Genomic DNA, 18480 nt, shown 5'->3' on the forward strand with positions numbered 1-18480 from the left:
CTTGAAAGTATGAATAAATGAAGGAAGACGTGGAGCAAAATGTGGAAAACTGTGATAACTCGGTGTATTAAATGTTTCACCTGAAGTTGCATTTCGCCTTGCTGTTTTGTGAAAGACGTGATACGTGATTACTTTTTTCCTCAAGCTGACATGTTCAAAGCTACGGTCGGTTTCGACAACACTGAGGCGTTTAGTCTAGTGCAGAGCGCAAGGTTCAACAACACATCTAAGACTAAAGAGGGCTGCGTGACCAGGACAGCAAAACAACTAACATCAGGAGAATAATATTAATAATAATAATAAAAAAACACACACACACACATTAAAGACTTAAAAACTGAAAAAGATAACCCAGGGCACAGACTATAAGTATTTTCGCTGTATGGAAAATGTGTGATATCGAGACATGAACATATTTGGAAAATTGATTAGTGAGATGTAAAAAAAAATGAAATATAGGGAAAAATAATGTAAGTAAAATTTTGGTAAGATCCTGGTCATGGGTTCGATTCCCGCATCAGGTCTGTGTGCATGTTGAGTTTGCATGTTCTCATTTTGCTTGGTGGGTTCAAAAATTCATTCGAGTGCTCCGGTTTCCTACCACAGTCCAGAAACTTGCAAATTAGATTAATTGGTGTTTACAAAGTGATTGTATTTTTAAAGCAGTTTAGCACAATCCATCCATCCATCCATCCATCCATCTAGGAACAGATGTAGTGCAACTAGGGACACTATAGAGGCCAATGGCGACCGTTGTTTCAATTCCCATCTTGGATGACCATGGTAGCACCTTCAGTCAACGTTAACGCGCACATTTACACACTACGGGCAATTTGGGAACGCCAATTAGCCTAATCTGCATGTCTTTGGGCTGTGAAGGGGAAACTGGAGTACCCAGAGGAAACCCATCAAGAAGAGGGAGACCAGATGCGGGAATTGAACACCTGGAGGTGCACGGCGACAGTGCTAAGCCCTAAGTCGCATTTATCTAAACCACATTTATGTATCATAAAGGGATTTTTATTGATTATGATAGTTAATAAAACGATTGTTGGCAAAATTCTGTAAGCAAGCTTGTGTCAGAAATAAGGTTAGAAATTTTGTGTTTTGATTGGTTAGAAAGCCCGAGCACGGAGGCGGGGCTAATGTCTACAACAAATAGCTATTAATTATTAAACCCCAGTGTCGGCGTAGGTCTAATAAAAGTTTGCGTATCATTTTTAATATATATAGAAGGTTGTTGTTAACAATGAGGAGTATTTTGCTCCTGTTGTTAAGCATTGTCTAGCTGTTAAAGAATGACCTGGAAGTATAGGAGTCTCTGGGGGTTTTGTGAGATCTTGAGATAAAAGGGCAGTTTCTTTTTATCTGTTTTTTTTTTTCCAAAAGGAGAACAAAAGTGTTAATTAGTTTTTTCTATTATTCAAAAAGTAAAGATCTATTTAACAATAGAAATTAAACAGAGATAGTATATTCTTTAGCCCTCTCATTTCTCATTTATTTATATTCAATGTGACTAAATTACATGATGCATATTAAATATTACCCTATTTGTCAGTTTTTATAGTGTATATACAGTAAGTTATATCGGAGGTGCGGACATTTAAATTCAGACATTTTTTATATTTTATTTTGCTTACTTTAGTTATATTCATTCTGAACAAAAACAGTTTGTCCTTAATTTTAAACGGCACATCCTTTTATACAAGACTGTGTGCAAAAGTCTTGACACCCCATCAATATTTTTTTTAATAATAAAATAAAAAAGAAATAGGAGCAAAAGTTGTACTGTGACATGCTGCAAAGTGCCTTAATGTACAATAAAAAACAGAAAAAAAACTTCAGCGGCAACCTCTTTTCCCCTCTCATCTGTTCCAACACTAGAAAGTCTGGCTCTTTGGAATCAAAGTATGGAGAAATAAGGGCAGTTAGGACTTTAACAGTACTGTACAGTATATAAGTATCTGGGGTTTTAGTGGGATCACGAAAACAGAAGAAAAAAAAAGGTTTATAGTTTGTTTAGCTTTTCTATAATTCAGAAATTGAAAATCTGTTGAACTATAGGAATAAGAGAGATTGTATCTAGTAAGTGTTTAGATATAGTATAAATACTTTATATAGGAATGTAAGCGTATAAGTGAATGTGTAAGTATCAGGAGAATACCTACGTGCAACGCACAAGAAAAGCAATTTCACACACCACAAGTCATTTGGACAAGGGCTAGAAGGTAGGGATAAAAGAGAAAGAAAGACAGCATGAGCTTAAAGTAAATACTCCCTGAGTTACAACATTAATGTAAATATCTAAAAGAAATATATTAATATTAATACAAATTCTCTGTGGTCAGTGTTTGAAACTAAAAGGGGGAAAAAAACCCAGTAATGATTTCTGGGCTGCGTCTCGGGATAGAAATTATGCTAATGTATGAGAATTTTTCGTCATGACCACAAAAGCCCAATTCGGAGTGTGTGTGTTTTTCCTCAGAGCTCTGCATATTGCGCATCGCCAATCACCACCCTTTCAGCAGAATAACGCTTTAAACCGGCGCTCCCGCTCTGATTGCCCCCCATTCTTATGCAGATTGCTGCGACGTTAAAAGAAAGGCTCGAAGATGGCCCTTTCACTCTCACGTCAGGGGAAAAAAAGGAAAGAAGGAACGGAAAGAAAGAAAGACGCCGAGCCGCGCTTATCTCCTCCATCGCTTTTTCTTTTATGCGCCCACAATCGACTAATCTGGAAACATTCAATTTGGAGGCGGCTATCATCGGGGACGTTAAAGACATCCGGGATTTAAGCTCCGTCTCGATAGGGCTGTGTGGGAGAAAAATATTTCGGGTTTTCAAGTAGCTGATTTGTTAGAATTGAGCTTAACCAGGCTTTTCGGCACCAAAAACAAACAAACAAACATGTGAAAATAATACTGATAGGTTAATAACCAGATTACAGATTAAAAAAAAAAAGAAAGAAAAGCCGGTTTACTATTTATTTATTTATCTGATAAGAAAAGACGAGTAATATAATAGGAAAAAGGAAGACCATGTGATTTGAATAACAAATATTCAATATTATCTTAAAGAATATGAATAAAAATGAATGAAAAAAAAGATTTTTGTGATCTATGAATTATTTAAGCATTTAAAAACCATCTAACGTATGGCATGAACCAGTGAGAAACAGGTACAGATGATCAGGCCTGTGATGCTGAAAGCTGAGTGTTGGAACAGACGAGAGGGGAAAAGAGGTTGCTGCTGAGGTTATTACGCAAACAAACGACTTTTAACTTGTATTTTTTAGCACTTTGTAGCCCGTCGCACCTAAAACATTTGTTTCCTTTTATTTTTTTTTTCATTTACTCTACAGCATTTGATAAAAAAGAATTTTTAAATGCTCTTTTGCGCAGCACTGTATATGTCTGTTAAGTTTTTATTTTGATCTTATAGTTTTTATTTTTAATCATTTTTTATTTTATTTTTTAATAGACTCTTATCTTCAATTCAGCTTTACATTTTTAATATTGGTGTGTTAACAAGTAGAAAGCAAATCTAATACATCTCATGGATCATTCAGTAACTGTTGAAAGTCTGATTGACTTCTGATTCTGTTTTTGTTTTTTTTTGTTGTTTTTTGCATAAATTCAATTAAAATGACAGATTTCGTGTTTTAATCTTTAACTTTTGTTCTTTAAGCTTTAACTAATGAGTAAATCTTCTCAAAAGATAAAAATTCTGGTTTATTTATGTGTTTTAAATGTAACGTTAAAATTAAAAATGAAGAATTTAGTTTCTTTAAAATTTAGTTTTTTTAGTCTTTTAACCGAAAGACTAACAAAAACAACATTCTAAAGGAAACGCAGCATTTTCATTTGTAAAGTTTATAAAAATTGTAAAAATCTAAACTTTGGCATGGCACATAGATCCTTGGCTTCTCTTTGCAAGGCAAAACCCAATCACATAACCATGTAAGACAGTATTTCTCTACTTTATTAAAATTCAGTTCCAAGAATCAATAGGACATTACAGTTAATAAATCGTCCCTTTTTGTCCTGAGGTTCGATGATGAACCGGGACGATACGATAAGTCACTGGACATGGAGGTACTCTGACAGGAAGGCGAGTGCTGAAGGAGGAAATGGCGCGGACAAGGTGGCTGTTTTGCGGACCGTGACTTTAACACCTGGAGTTAAAAATCAATAGTCCATCTGCGAGAGCAGCCATCACACCGAAGCGCTCATCACCTCTACAGGATGAGAGAACGTCCCAGTGCGCTTTTATCTCATTAACCAGGCTCCAGAGCTAACGATCAGGAAAACTCGAGAGCACGAAATCTTTGCAGCATTTAAAATTATAGCCACATTACGGGAAATATAGTGCAGTTGTATTCATGTGTTAGAAAAGTCGCACGGAAACGCTTTCGTAGCTAAAACGAAGTGAAACATCTGGAAAGGTCTTAACTCCGGATTTCTTTGTACTCATGCGCAGACTTAATGTTGCGCCAATCAATCAATTAATCAATTAATCAATCAATCGTAAATTTATTTTAAAAAGTTCTTTTTATGATTATTCTCACTTTGTTACTCGCTCGTTTCTTCTCTCTCTACGTCTTTTCAATGTACAGAATAGTGTAAATATATATAGCGTTTCACGAGAATGGTGCTGTACGATATTATTTATTATTTAACCAATGAATAATTGCTTGAGGAAGAAATTAAGTAAGAAATAACCCAATATTTACTTTATGCTGTTCCTGACTGATTTAAAAATGCCATAATTGGACGTAGTCAGTAGGAACGAAGTGGGCGGGGATATCGTGCCGCTTGTCATTAAAAGAAATCTTTGAGGAATGTGTGATTATTACAGCACGCAGCACATCGATAGACAAACAACAAGACCGAGAGACAGACAGACGGTTGTTCTCGAGCTATAAACACACACACAAAGGATGGCATTCAGCGGTAGTCGACCACCATGTCATCCCCTAGGATGCTTTGTGTCTGAGTGTGTGTGTGCATGTGTGTGTGTGTGTGTGTGTGTGTGTGTGTGTGTGTGTGTGTGTGTGTGTGCATGAACCTCTTTCAGCCACCTGACAGCTACATTACTCTACTAGCGAAAAGTAAAAAGGTTTTTTTTTTTTTTTTTTTGCGCTAAGGTGTCTGGAGAGACATTTATCACAGTGAGATAGTGATTTAATTTGGGCTGATGTACAACTAGGAGATGCTCCGGCAAAGATTTCGACCTGCCGCACAACACACACACATATATGTATACACATACGGACAAACCTGACCTCTATTTGCACCGCATCCCAGTATGAAGAGATTTATACTCTTTATCAGGTGCAGCACGGATTTGTATTAAGCGAGAGACAGGGACAATCGCTCACACATGGAGCTCGTACACACACACACACACACACTCATGCATCTTTAGGCACTGCAGTGTGTTTGTGTAATAAATGTACGAATTTACCATTTCATAAAGATCTTACAGGAGTCTGTATTTTATTCGTGAAAAAAAGTGTATAATCGTGTGACCTGAACGCTTTAAAGCTGATTTAAACACACAAACACGTCCACACACACACACACACACGCACACACACAATCAACAGCCTTCATCTTGTGATTAGCAGTGAGCACAGTGTAGACATGTCACCGTCTAGGAATGTAGTGCTTATTGAAATGAAGGCACTGATTAACCCTTTTCTCTGCTGTTCTGGTGTGTGTGTGTTTGTGTGTGTGTGTGCGTGTGTGTGTGCGTAAGAAAGAGAAAGGTGTGACAGTCTTTGTTCAGCTGTCCTTGAAGTAGTAATAGTCCTACACAGTCACAATGTGACTTGGTTACCTGTCAATCAAATTCACTTTGCTTCACAACCATGAACTTTCTTTTTGTCAAACCTTTTTTTTTTTTTTTTTTTGGAAATATTATACATCACATTTGAATATGATGAAATGTTATGTTCAATGTAATGGTAATGATTTGTTATTACATCACAGTGTTGTCGGTTTTATCACATTTCGGGTAGAACGCCTTATTTCCACCTAGATTGTAGTGCACTTAAACAAGGAAGGTGAAACAATTCGTGATCCGTCACATCAAATCAGGCGTTAAGACGCACATGTTCGTTTTGCACAATGGACAATAGTGTGGAGTAGCCAAAAAGTGTACTTAAGTTAGAGTAGCTGTACTTCAAAATGATATTACTCAAGAAGAAGAAAAAAGTAGTCGTACAGAATATTACTCAAGTAAGAGTAAAAAAAAAAAAAAAGGATTTGGTGAAAAGATTAACAAAAACTGAGTAACTGTTACATCGTAATGTATAATTTATTATTTTTCCAAACAAAAAATAATGAAATAATGTAGAAATCCTGACATTTCCAAATAATAAAATTAATGAAATAAAATTAATGAATAAAACTAAAAATCTTTACAAAAAAGCTAATTAAGGAATAAGAAACACAAATTTCCTAATCTCATTTTTTTTTACAACATAAAGCTTTAGAACTAAATCCCTACTGTAGGTAACGTGTGTATGTATGAACAGTGTAAACTATTTCCAGTGTAAGATTTACTGTATATTCAGTTTCCCGCCAAATGACTCAGCAGAAAAATAACATTAGAACATGTACAGTACAAGAGTCTCACTTTACGATAAACTGTGTCAAGTAGAACAAATGTAAGAAACTTATATTTTTTTAGCCTCTAGTTTATTTTCTAATTATATGTTTAAACATTCCAACATTAAATAAAACAGCTAAACTAACGCGTCATGTTTCCTTCACTGTCTACCACGGCTGGAGATTATGTAGCATTTCTATGTGGTCATGTGACTACATGTGCTTATTGGTATTGAGGCTGATTGGTCAAACGGAGTCATGTGATTATTGTTGCTACGTCTGAGTAACAACAATTGAAATCTACTCAAGTAAAAGTAAAATGAATGGTGCAGTAAAACTACTCAAAGAAGTAGTATTTTTTTTTTTTTTAAATGTTCAGTGGAGATTAAGGAAAGCGATTTTTTTTTTTTTGCGACTTGAAAATCTTTCGATGCAGATGATTGCTCAGGATTATAACAAGCTGAAGTTCATACTGTAGCTACTTCAGGCGCTCGGTTACTGTAAGGAGAAGTTGTCAGTTAATAAATGAAAATAAATATATATATTATTGGAATAGTGTGATGGTATAAGAGGAGTAAAAGTAACCCAGGCCGTAATTGTAATTTGAAGTGATTTAGAATCAGATTATCGTGTTGTGTTTTAATTTCTAGTTTAATTGTTAATCCTTAATTTAATCCAGTTTAAAAGTTTCAAAACCATTTATGATTGTCCAGGCCATCACTTGCTAAGTAGTGAACAGGCCACGAGTGCTGTTGAGCACTGTTGCTCACGGTCAAGGTCTCTGACAGGGATCCATCTCAGTGAATAATAGTTTCCTAAGGGAGGAAAAAGTGTGGCTCAGGCTTTACACTCGTTCGCTCTCTCTCTCTTTTCCTCCATACGTTCTTCCTTTACTATCCCGCTGCTGTAGGATTAATGACGCCATTATTGTGATTTATTTCTCTGTGGCTTGGCAGAGGAGTATCTTCTTCTTCTTCTTCTTTTTTCCCTTTTTCATTTAATTTTTTTATTCCAGTGAAGTATGTTGTAGCAGTCGATGTTTTATTTCCATTTTTTTTTATGTTCGCAGGCAAGCCGGTGATGATCATAACCGAGTTCATGGAGAACGGATCCTTAGATACTTTCTTAAAGGTAAAAATAAAGAGTTATTTTTATTTGTTTCAAATAAGGGAAACACACACACACACAGGTTTTACATTTTAGTTTAACAAGGTTTAAAAAATCTTGTGTCAGCCGTTCTATGTTTGATATCGTGTGTAAGTGATTTTCTTTACTCTAAAGTCAATCAAAGTGAACTGAGAAGTCATGAATTTATCGTGCCTATGAGTTTAAGTTCTCTTTTTCTATCAAATCAAATGTGTGTGTGTGTGTGTGGGAGTGGGCGTGTGAGCGAGCAAAAAGAAATATTACGAGCTCTGCAGAAAAGTGAATGAAGTCAGTAGACCACATGATTTCTCTACAAGTCCGTTCAAACATCTCCTCCCTCAGATCGCCTCGGATTTATTGCCGCTTTTGTCACCTTGGAAGGATCGGCCTCGGGATTTTATTACGCCTAAGACCCCCTCCTCTCATCCATGAAGCAAGCTCCCGCTCTAATTGCCCACACTTTGAGCAAATGAAAATGAAATTTGAGCAGGAAAAAAAAAGAGACGCGTCTAAGATTTTCGATCCTTCTACGGGATAATGAACACCATAAATACAACTTTGGCTGACATTTAAAAAAAAAGGCTAACATAATTACTGGCGGCTTTTTATGGTTAATAGCTCATTGCCTGTCGGCCCGGGCTACATGTGTTTAATTAGGGGCCCGATCAATTGAACAAAAACAACCAGCGCTCTTTGTGTCTCTCTTCCTCTCACACGCACTCATCCTCATGCGACCGTTCTCATAAGCGAGCGCTGAAAACGAGATTGAAAACAAAAGCGCGATGGCGGACCATCGGGCCGAGCGATCAATCAAGCGAACGGCGTTTATAAGGCACGGCGTAATTAACTCCGCTCTTGTGAAATACAACTCGGTGGTCGGGATTGATATTGCTCGGCGAGACAATAGAAACGCTTTAACCGGATTACTTCACAGGTCCAATATGCAAATTGAAACATCAGGCTAATTGCTTCGGGCTAGGGTTGTTTTAGGGCTGGAAAACAGAGTTTTGTTTTGTCTCACGTTCTAAAAACAGATGGTTCTACATCCTATAACCTCGTGTACGAATTGGCATTACAATGGAAAAATCTAACCATATTACATGTGGCGTTATCATTATAAATGACCTCCGGGTCCAAAAAAGAAAGTAGGTTTATTGGATTTAGCATTTAAAAACTAATCAAATTTTTTTCTTTTAACTGGGTGTTAAGGAAAATATGAACAGTACTGACATGAATCTGAACGTTTGAAGTTAGAATAACATTATTTTATTTTATTTTATTCTATTGTATTGTATTTCATTTTATTTCCTCTCTCTCAGAAACACGATGGTCAGTTCACCATTATCCAGCTGGTTGGAATGTTGCGCGGAATTGCCTCCGGGATGAAGTATTTATCAGACATGAACTACGTCCACCGTGACCTGGCTGCCCGGAACATCCTAGTTAACAGCAACCTGGTGTGTAAAGTGTCGGATTTCGGCTTGTCCCGAGTGTTAGAAGACGACCCCGAAGCTGCTTATACAACACGTGTAAGTGTACAACTGGTTGCTCGTCTATTTCATCAGCTACTTAGTTGTTGTTGTTGTTGTTTTTTGTTTTTGTTTTTTTTTATATCTGGACAAAAATACTTGAATGGACATGTCATTAATAAAAAAAAAAGAAAGAAAAATAATTACTGCAGCAATAAGTGGTTTCTTCGTGCTCATAAGTAGAAAACATCGAAACATAAATCTTTTTTTCTATTAATTAAATGTCCCATATTTTATTTCTGAAACACTGCATGTTTTTGTACCTTAACTCACTTAATTTCCCCTCTCCTTCGAAAACTCAGTTTTCAGTGTCAATGTAAATGATTTACAGCCACGCCCCGAGAAGGGGATCCTCCTATATGAGGTCACATTAGGGGGAAAAAAAAATCTAATAGGTTTGTTTAAGCTCCAGTCTATTCAAAAATAAAAAAAGACATTTCTTATGTGTGTATTTTTCCCCCTACATGCACACTGGAGGTATTAGAATGTCTAAAATTAACTAAAATAGGTCATCTTTAATTAATAAAATAATCTGTTAATATTATTAGTTAGTTTTAACTATTTAGTCGCATTACTAGCCTTTCCTTTGTTTCTGCTTTTGACGTTCTAAAGTCAGCTAGTCATTTTAGAACGAAATCATTAAGTCTGTTTATTATCGTCATTAACAGCTTTATTGAAACTGGAGACTCCTTACTTAATGTATAATGCTAATTAGCACATTCTCAGCAGCTAGACTCCAGAATTAATCATCACTCCGATAAAAAAAAACAAAGTTCTACAAAGTTCTGGCTTCATAAAGGGGTTCTACTTGGTACCATTTTTGAAAAAAAAAAAAAATTTAACTGTTTAAATGGCTAAATGTATTTCTTGATAAAAAAATACGAAACAAAATTCTAAACATATCAGTTAAAACATAGTTTGGTTTTCAAGCCCGTTCACAAATCCCACAATTGGTGATGTGAGTGAAGTGAAGACTAGAGAAAAAAAGGAGCGCTAGTCTGTAGAAGGTGTATTCAGTGGCACACGGTGTCAAAAGGAAAGAGAAGAAATTGCCCGAGGGAGGTTTGGAGAGTGTGAGAGTCTCAGGAGTCGGGAGTTAATTATATGTTTGTATGAGTGGAAGTTGGCTCCTCCGTGCCCCACGCTGCACCGTTTTCCTTGATGTGGCTGACACTCGGTCCTCCAGTCCTCCCCCTTCTCCCCCCGTCATTAACTCGAGCTCCTGTAGGCTTGCGAGAGAACTAAATGCCGGAGTACAAGATCTTGCACTCAGCACCAAACCAGCACGAGAGCTAATTAGACTAAGGAGGGTGGTTTGTGTTCAGCTTTGTACGCATGTGTTAGGTGACATCTACATTAAACTCCCGAGTTTCTCATCACTTCAAGCGGAAAATACTCCCGGAAACACAGAAGTCGGTGCGTTTGTGTGTTCGGTGGCTTTGATACAGGATATAATAAAATAACTGGATATAAGTAAATAAAAGGGTTCCTCTTCAAAAGCCTGTCTTTGGCTTTCCGCTCACGTTTGTCTACATAAAGTGAAGTCGGTTTGCCTTTTATTTGACTTTGACGTGGAAATTAACTGTCAAGGAGTGTTTTAATGTTTAAACAATCCCCTCCGCTGCGTACATCTCACCTGCAGCGTTTATTTAATCTCGAATACAAAGCAAACCGTGCCAAAGCAGAATATGCACGAGGATGATTTGGACATTACATTATGCACGAGGATGATTCCTCTCTTTTTGTCTGTTTAGGGCGGAAAAATCCCCATCCGCTGGACGGCACCAGAGGCCATCGCGTACAGGAAGTTCACTTCAGCGAGCGACGTGTGGAGCTACGGGATCGTCATGTGGGAAGTCATGTCGTATGGCGAGCGGCCATATTGGGAGATGTCCAATCAAGATGTGAGTGTCTGTTTGCGCAGTCCTTTCGGGATTATTGAACATTCTATACAGAGCTAGCTTGAGGTTAACAAGTCACAAGTAGTAAAATTCAACATACACAAAGCCTATATATATATTTATATATTCTTGCTCACTTTCTGTCTCAGGTGATAAAAGCGATCGAAGAGGGATACCGCCTCCCCCCGCCGATGGATTGTCCTGTATCTCTCCACCAGCTGATGCTGGACTGCTGGCAGAAAGAGCGAGCCGAGAGACCCAAGTTCAGCCAGATTGTCAACATGCTAGACAAGCTGATCCGAAATCCCAATGCCCTAAAAGAGCTGACCAACAGTTCCATATGGTAAACTGCCACAGCCTTAATTCCCTGTCAAATCATTCTTAAATTGTTGGGGGGTGGAATATGAGAAAATAGGAAGTTTGACCCTTCCCATCATGTCGTCTTTTCCTTCATGTCATTACTATAGATTGGGATGAAGTTTTACACAGGATTATAAATGAGTGACATGCGTATAAGGATTTGGTGAAAGCAGTAGAACGTTTTAACATACAGTACTTATTTTGTATAAACACTACTGTCACTCAAAAAGGTCTCAAATATGTAAAAAATACAAGGTTGGTGGGTTTATACTCGAAACGTTATATCGTAAGTAAGTCTGTTAGTGAAAGAGTAGAAAGTTGAAAGATTGATAGAATTTTGCCATCTTGATTTGGCCAGGTAAATACAAACAACCATCAGGAGTTCTGAGATTCCTTTAAGTTCTTGTGGAGCCAGTTTAGGAAGGCTGGGTTTGTTTGATAAAATTTATTCTTTTCATAAAAATAAATAAATAAAAAAAATTGCAGTCTGCTTCCTAGGCCCTAGGCCATAATTTCGTCCATGTGATAGATCACCAAATGAAATACAGTAGGTTATTAATGAACAAGAGAACGAAGAGAACAGGAGTGGGTGATGAAGGTCCCGAAACTGTATTTGTCACTATCTTTTATTTTATGTAACAAATTCTCCATTTGTTAAAGGTGGTACAAATGGAAGGTAAAATAAACCCCTGCCTCAGGGCTGGCTTTACAGTACAGTATGTAGGCTATTACTCTACAACTCCAGAATCGATAATGAAAGTAAATATACTGTATAAACAGGAATGAAAAAGTTTTGCAGTAGGCATTAGGTTTTGCAGTGGTAACGTGTCATTGATGTCTTGTTTTAAACCTTCACAATGCCCTGGTATTGAGCAAAGATTAAGAAGGATTTATTTGTCTTGTATATTTTACAGTCCCAGCTTGTTAAGAAGATGGGGTCAGAGATAATATGGCACCTCTTGAACAAATAGGGTTAAAGGTCTTGCTTAAGGGCCCAAAGTGACAGCTGGACAGTGTTGGGGCTTGAACTCCTGACAATTTTATCAGTAACCCAGAATCTTTAACCATTGAGTCACCACTGACCCCTCAGTGGATGAGGTGGAATGGTGGTGCAGTGGGAAGTATTCCTACATAGCAGCTACAGGATCTCTGGTTCTTTGTTGAGCTCAGGTGTGGAGTTTCATGTTATCTCCTCATGCCTCAGTGGGCTTCTTCCAGGCTCTCTGGTCTCTTGATACCTCCCTTGGAAGCTTGGCTATGCTAAATTATATCTAGGACTGTACATGATACCTTGTTATAGTCCTTTTTTGACATTCTGGGTAAATCGGGATCCCCCAGCTAGTCCACTATGTCTATCTTTTGGCTTGTGCTGTGGCCATGAGAAGATATTTTGCCTGGAAGGTGCCTTAGTAGCCAATTCTTTCACATGTACTCACCCCTTTCTGTGGACTGTGAAAAGCAAAGCGTAACCATGCCAGGCCTCACATTTGGTAAACCCTTCAGCATCATCATACACCATCATTCCTGGTACTAAAAGACTAAATTCCAACAGTAAGCTCGATAACCTCAGGGATATAATGCTGCCCAAGCTTTTTAAATAATTCTCAGTTTAAAACAAGCAGTCCAGTTAGAAATAAAATGTTTTGGGCTGCCATGTACGTTGGAACTATCTGTCTGGTGAACAGAATTATGGGCTTGCCCAGACTGAGAGGAATGCATGCAGTGCCTCCTTTTAATTTGTCCTCAGTGGGCAGGTGCCTTCCAGATGGGAAAGTCATTATGCTGCCCGAAAATGGTGCCTACTATGTGAGCTGGCTCCTGCTTGGAACTCAGTGGATGATTAATAAGGAAATGACTTCATTATGCAGGGAAACCACTCTGCATCTACTAGTGGTCTGATGTGCGCATGAAAACTCCCTTGATCAGGAAGGGTTGCCTTTAAGGGTACTTGGAATTAAGCTGCTATGAGGTAAAAATAATGACTTTACTCATGCTAGACTATCCATGACACTTGTTATGAAGTACCAGGTCTGCTTTTTTGTTTTTGCTTCATTTTTCAAATATATTTTTTAAACCGCTGGCCAGTCCATATCTGTCAGTATATTGATGAATCGGTTGTTCGTGTCCTTTACAGGGAAGACCCGATCACCCCAGAGTTCAGTGTCAACAGTGTAGATGAGTGGCTGGATGCTATAAAGATGGGCCAGTACAAGGAGAACTTCACCTCTGCTGGCTATGTCACATTAGATTCAATAATCTACATCAGTGTAAGGTACAAAAAAACCTTAAAAACCACTGAAAGAAGGCTAAGACGTGGAATTAAGAAAAAAAACCATTCATTCTTATAGCAACTCTAACTCTTTTTATCTATTTTTTCCTTTCTTTGACTTCTCTTTCAGTGAGTTAAGTAAAATGGGTGTGACCCTCGTTGGGCACCAGAAGAAGATCCTCGCTAGTGTCCAGAGTCTGCATGCCCAAGGAAGCCACGTGCAAGTATAACAGCTCTGGACAAACTGATAGACAGATAGACGAGAAACAGCGTGGAAGTATGGAATCCAGAACAGTGCTTCACCATGCCAACCCCCAAATCCCGGACGTTTGGCTACAGCCCCAGAGCTCACAATTTGTGCAGCGGAACCAGAGACTGATTATCAGTGGAAAATTCAGACCAGACGGATAATGGTCAAACACAAACTCTGATGATTTATGAACATTATTATTGAGATGTGTACAGTCATTTGCATCGTTGTTTCATGTCATTTGCTTCTCTTTTGATTTTCTTTTGAGGTTTGATTTAGTATAAAAGGGTGCCTGGGTGGATTTGGACCTAAGGGTGGTATATTTGAAGCTACATAATGGGCTCTGAACAAGATGCCAGACAGGAAGTATGATTTGCAACCCTGACTCACAAGATGACGTTTATCCAGACTGTTTTAAAAATATATATATATTAAAGTAATAATTATATGAGAGTAGACTTTCTGGTTGGATTCCCTAACTGTGGCAATAGGAAATTAAGTTTCACCAGCGGAAATAGGACTAGCAGTCTTCTGGAAATGTAACGTAATCTCAGTCTTTGCGTTTCAGATAACGGTGTTATCGTATGAGGAAACACTGCATTGAGTAGCTCATTTATGGCTAAGATAAGAATTGTCCCATACCATAATATCCAGTAGAAAATGTCAGGGGTTTTGTCTTTGGGCTAGTGCTTGATAGTTAATGCTAGTCATGGTTATTAAAATGAAGGATTGATCTCCTTCAGTATTGTGTGTTAAAAAAAACGAGTGAGAATGTCTCTGTGTGTGGACGTATAACCTGACATATTTTGGGTTTTCATGGCTGCAGAAATGCAGAACATGGCTGTTTGTGTATGTAAGTTACTGTTGTATACTTGATATATACAACATGATGTCTCTGAGAAAGTTTAAAGACAGAAAAAAAAATCAAAACCTGCACCATTTACTTCATGGCTAACTTGGAGCATCGAATCCCAATTGATTAAGTAATCCTGATTATGGCAAAATGTTAGACATAGAGCAACAATGCATGGGGTATTTTTTTTTTTTTGTTTACCGTTATGAGGAACACGTGATATATATTCTTCGCAGGTAGCAAACTGATGCTTGGGTGGCTAGATTGGCTCTACATGTACAGCATTTTCAGTATTGGGCCACCATTGGCAAGCTGGCTGAAAGTTAGCCACTGGAAAGTTGGACTTAAAGACGCCCTTGGTCTTGGTCTTGGAGTTCCAAATGGATCTCAAAGTGGCTAAATGTCTGTCGAATCTGGTCACCAGGCTATTTTTGCAACCCATGACTAGGCAACGGCATGGCATAGCTGACCAAGTCAGTTTGCTACCTTGATGAGCTGTGAGCATTTACATTGAACACCATGTCTTTCACAGTATGTTCATTTACAGCGAAACAAGCAACTTCCACTTGTGTAAAATAGTGTATAAAAGGTGTCAAATTCAAACGAGTGAACAAAACGCTGTAGAATGTTTTTAATGTACTTTATTTCATTTTCTGAAGAAGGAAAAGAAAATGCAAGCTGTATCGGTCGGTGGAGCTTGCCGCCTTGGGACATAACAGAACTCTGGAATGTAGCATGGATGCTAAAGCTTCATCTTTTATAAGCAAGTGACAGTGACTGCGGTTCTTTTTTCACTCCAGTGGTGGCTGTAGCTGCTTGACGTTAGATGCCTTATTAACTGTGCTGTTTCTTTCTCTTCTTCCTGGTAGAGGCAGTATCATGATGAGATATAATGTACATAGTATTTATCCTAACACCACTGAAAACTGTTTATGAATGTCGGCGCGATACGTCCGGCTTTGTGTTAATTCACCTTCCAGAGGTTGATCCGTCTTTCATTCACAGTATACAAGCTTGTGTTGGTGCATGTAACTTTGGGGAAAGGGCGATCACAGACCTGTTCATGCTGATTTCGCTGCATTTACAACACTACTATTTTTGTACTAGTTTTATTAAGTGTCTGTTTTATTTGAGCAAATAAACATCCTATGTAGGTTCTTAGTAGGTTCTTAAGAAAAGATTGCTAGCTTTTAATTTGTCTTTTAAACCGAATGTTTACCTTTTTAAGTACTATTGAACCTGACTCATGACATTCAAAATAATGCTTGGCCATGACTTAGTCTTGAAAGAGGATGAGTGTTTGAGTAACACTAGTGGGAACGCCGTACTAATGAGTTACGGTTATGATTTAGATAATTTAGTTAATCATGACTACGTTTTGCGAGAGACTTACAGTCATGACTTAATGTGAGGGAATGGGACAGCTAAGTTATGGAGTACAAGGGTACAAGATATTTAAGTTACATTAATGACATTCATGCGAGGGAACAAGGCAGTTAAGTTACAGTCATGACTTATTAATGTGAGGGAACAAGATAGTTAGGTAACGGTGATGACTTATTTTTGTAAGCGAATGAGACAGTTAAGTTACTGTCATGACTTACTGTAGTAATGCGAGGAAATTAGATAATTAAGTTGCTACCATGACTAGGGAAGAAGAGTTTCAAGTTACTGTTATGACCTATTTATGCGAGGAAATAAGATATTTGAGTTACAATCATGACTTATTTATGCGAGGGAATAAGATAGTTACATTACAGTCATGATGGGATTGTTAGGGAATGTCATATGTAAGCTGCTGCCATGACTTTTCGAATTGTGGCCATGACTTATTTATATGGGTGAATGATGAGAGAGTTATGTTCATGACTTAGGTATGCAAAGGAACAAGATAATCAAATTGATAATTCTTTTTGTTACATAGTAACAGATCATTGGGATGAATAAAACATAAACAAAATTTTTTTAAGCAAGGGAATGAGTAAATTAAGTTGTAAACTTGTATTATCTTTGCAAAGAAATAAGAGAATGAGATAATTAACTTGTGAAAACGATTTAATAATGTGAGGAAATGAGATAATTAAGTTAAAATAAACTTACGAGAAAAAATAAGAGAATGAGTTAATTAGTTCATGACCACAATTTAGTAGTGTGAAGGAATGAGATAATTAACCCATCTACACAATTTAGCAAGATGATGGAATAAGATAATTATCTCATTGACACTGTTTACTAAAGCAAGGAAATGACATAATGATTAAATCATGGCATGAGCCACCAATTGTCTGTTTGTTTTTAAAGTAGTAAATTTATACTAGTTCATTAGTTAAAAAAATAGTTTTTTTTTTTTTTTAGTTTCTCTTAAATTAAAATTGAGGTGTATATAATTGCATTGTAATAGGAATCGTTTGCCAATTTGGTTGAGCAGTTTTCCTGCTCTGAAGTCGTGAAGTTTGTCACCTGAAATGCAACTAAGGTGTAATTAATCTGGGCCAAATTTTGCAACCCTCATTTTGCATTCCAAATTCAATTTCAATTTTATTGGTATAGCGCTTTTAACAATTGACATTGTCGCAAAACAGCTTTACACAATCAAAAGAATTATTTAAATTTGTATGGAATGTGGATGTGTATGAATCAAAATATTCAGATAGTCCCTGATGAGCAAGCCGAGAACGACGGCGACAGTGGCAAGGAAAAAACCCCTGAGATGATAATAGGAAGGAACCTTAAGAGGAACCAGACTCAACAGGGAACTCATCCTCATCTGGGTGATAACGGATAGCTGGGATTGATCTGCATTCATACTGTGTGAGACTGAAGGTTCAGTATAACAGGAGATGTGTTAAATTAAATGGAGTCCAGTTTGTTCCTGGAGGCTCAGGTAGACTGTAGTAAACTCCAGTCCTGAATTATCGAGCGACTGAAGTCTCAAGTCCTCCTGCATCCGCCGAGGATAGGACCGACTTCATGGAAAAGTGGAACCATCCCCAGTCACCACACACATCCAGGGAAGACCACACGGGGCATCCATGTGACAAGATCTCCAATCAGAAGCAGATCCAAATGCATTCCAAAGTTAAGCTAAGACTGAGATGAAGTTTCTGCAGTCCCCCTGGGTTAAATTCGGTTGGTATCTAAGTTACAGTGTATTAAGTACACATTTGGAAATAGCCATATGGTTAGTTCTGGTTATAGCCCTGCAGCTGGTTAAATTTGTACCAAATACACCATAATCTTTATAGGATACCAACTAGACTTAGCTCATGGAGATGGCAGAAGCGTACTGTATGAGTCTCAGCTGAAGTTTAGAATGCATTTTTGTACGGAACAAGGGTTGTGGAATTTGGTCTCAATTACTAACTTTGTACTCACGTCCTGGGTGGCAACATTCGCGTTCAGTGTGCAGAGCAGGAAAACTCAAATTGTCCAAAACCTCTTGTAATGTACTTACATGCACCTCAATTTTGATTCAAGACAGACATAAAGAAACCTATACCATCCCTTTAATTACTGCGTGCAACAATTATATATCCTTTTGCATTAATCTGTTCAATC

At 37.7% G+C, this 18480-nt stretch overlaps 1 protein-coding gene across 1 annotated transcript in view; it reads left to right on the forward strand.

The window, feature by feature from the left end:
• The window catches only part of epha4b (eph receptor A4b), a 104783-nt gene extending 87496 nt beyond the window's left edge, over positions 1 to 17287 (forward strand). Inside the window, exons 12-17 of the mRNA XM_053501975.1 lie at positions 7684 to 7745; positions 9080 to 9289; positions 11044 to 11193; positions 11340 to 11533; positions 13685 to 13822; positions 13950 to 17287. Coding sequence (XP_053357950.1) covers positions 7684 to 7745; positions 9080 to 9289; positions 11044 to 11193; positions 11340 to 11533; positions 13685 to 13822; positions 13950 to 14049 — 854 coding nt within the window. The 3' untranslated portion in view covers positions 14050 to 17287. The remainder of the gene's footprint in view (positions 1 to 7683; positions 7746 to 9079; positions 9290 to 11043; positions 11194 to 11339; positions 11534 to 13684; positions 13823 to 13949) is intronic.
• The last annotated feature ends 1193 nt before the right edge of the window (positions 17288 to 18480 follow it).

The sequence above is a fragment of the Clarias gariepinus genome, chromosome 1 (genome assembly GCF_024256425.1).
Source record: "Clarias gariepinus isolate MV-2021 ecotype Netherlands chromosome 1, CGAR_prim_01v2, whole genome shotgun sequence".
Lineage (NCBI taxonomy): Eukaryota > Metazoa > Chordata > Actinopteri > Siluriformes > Clariidae > Clarias > Clarias gariepinus.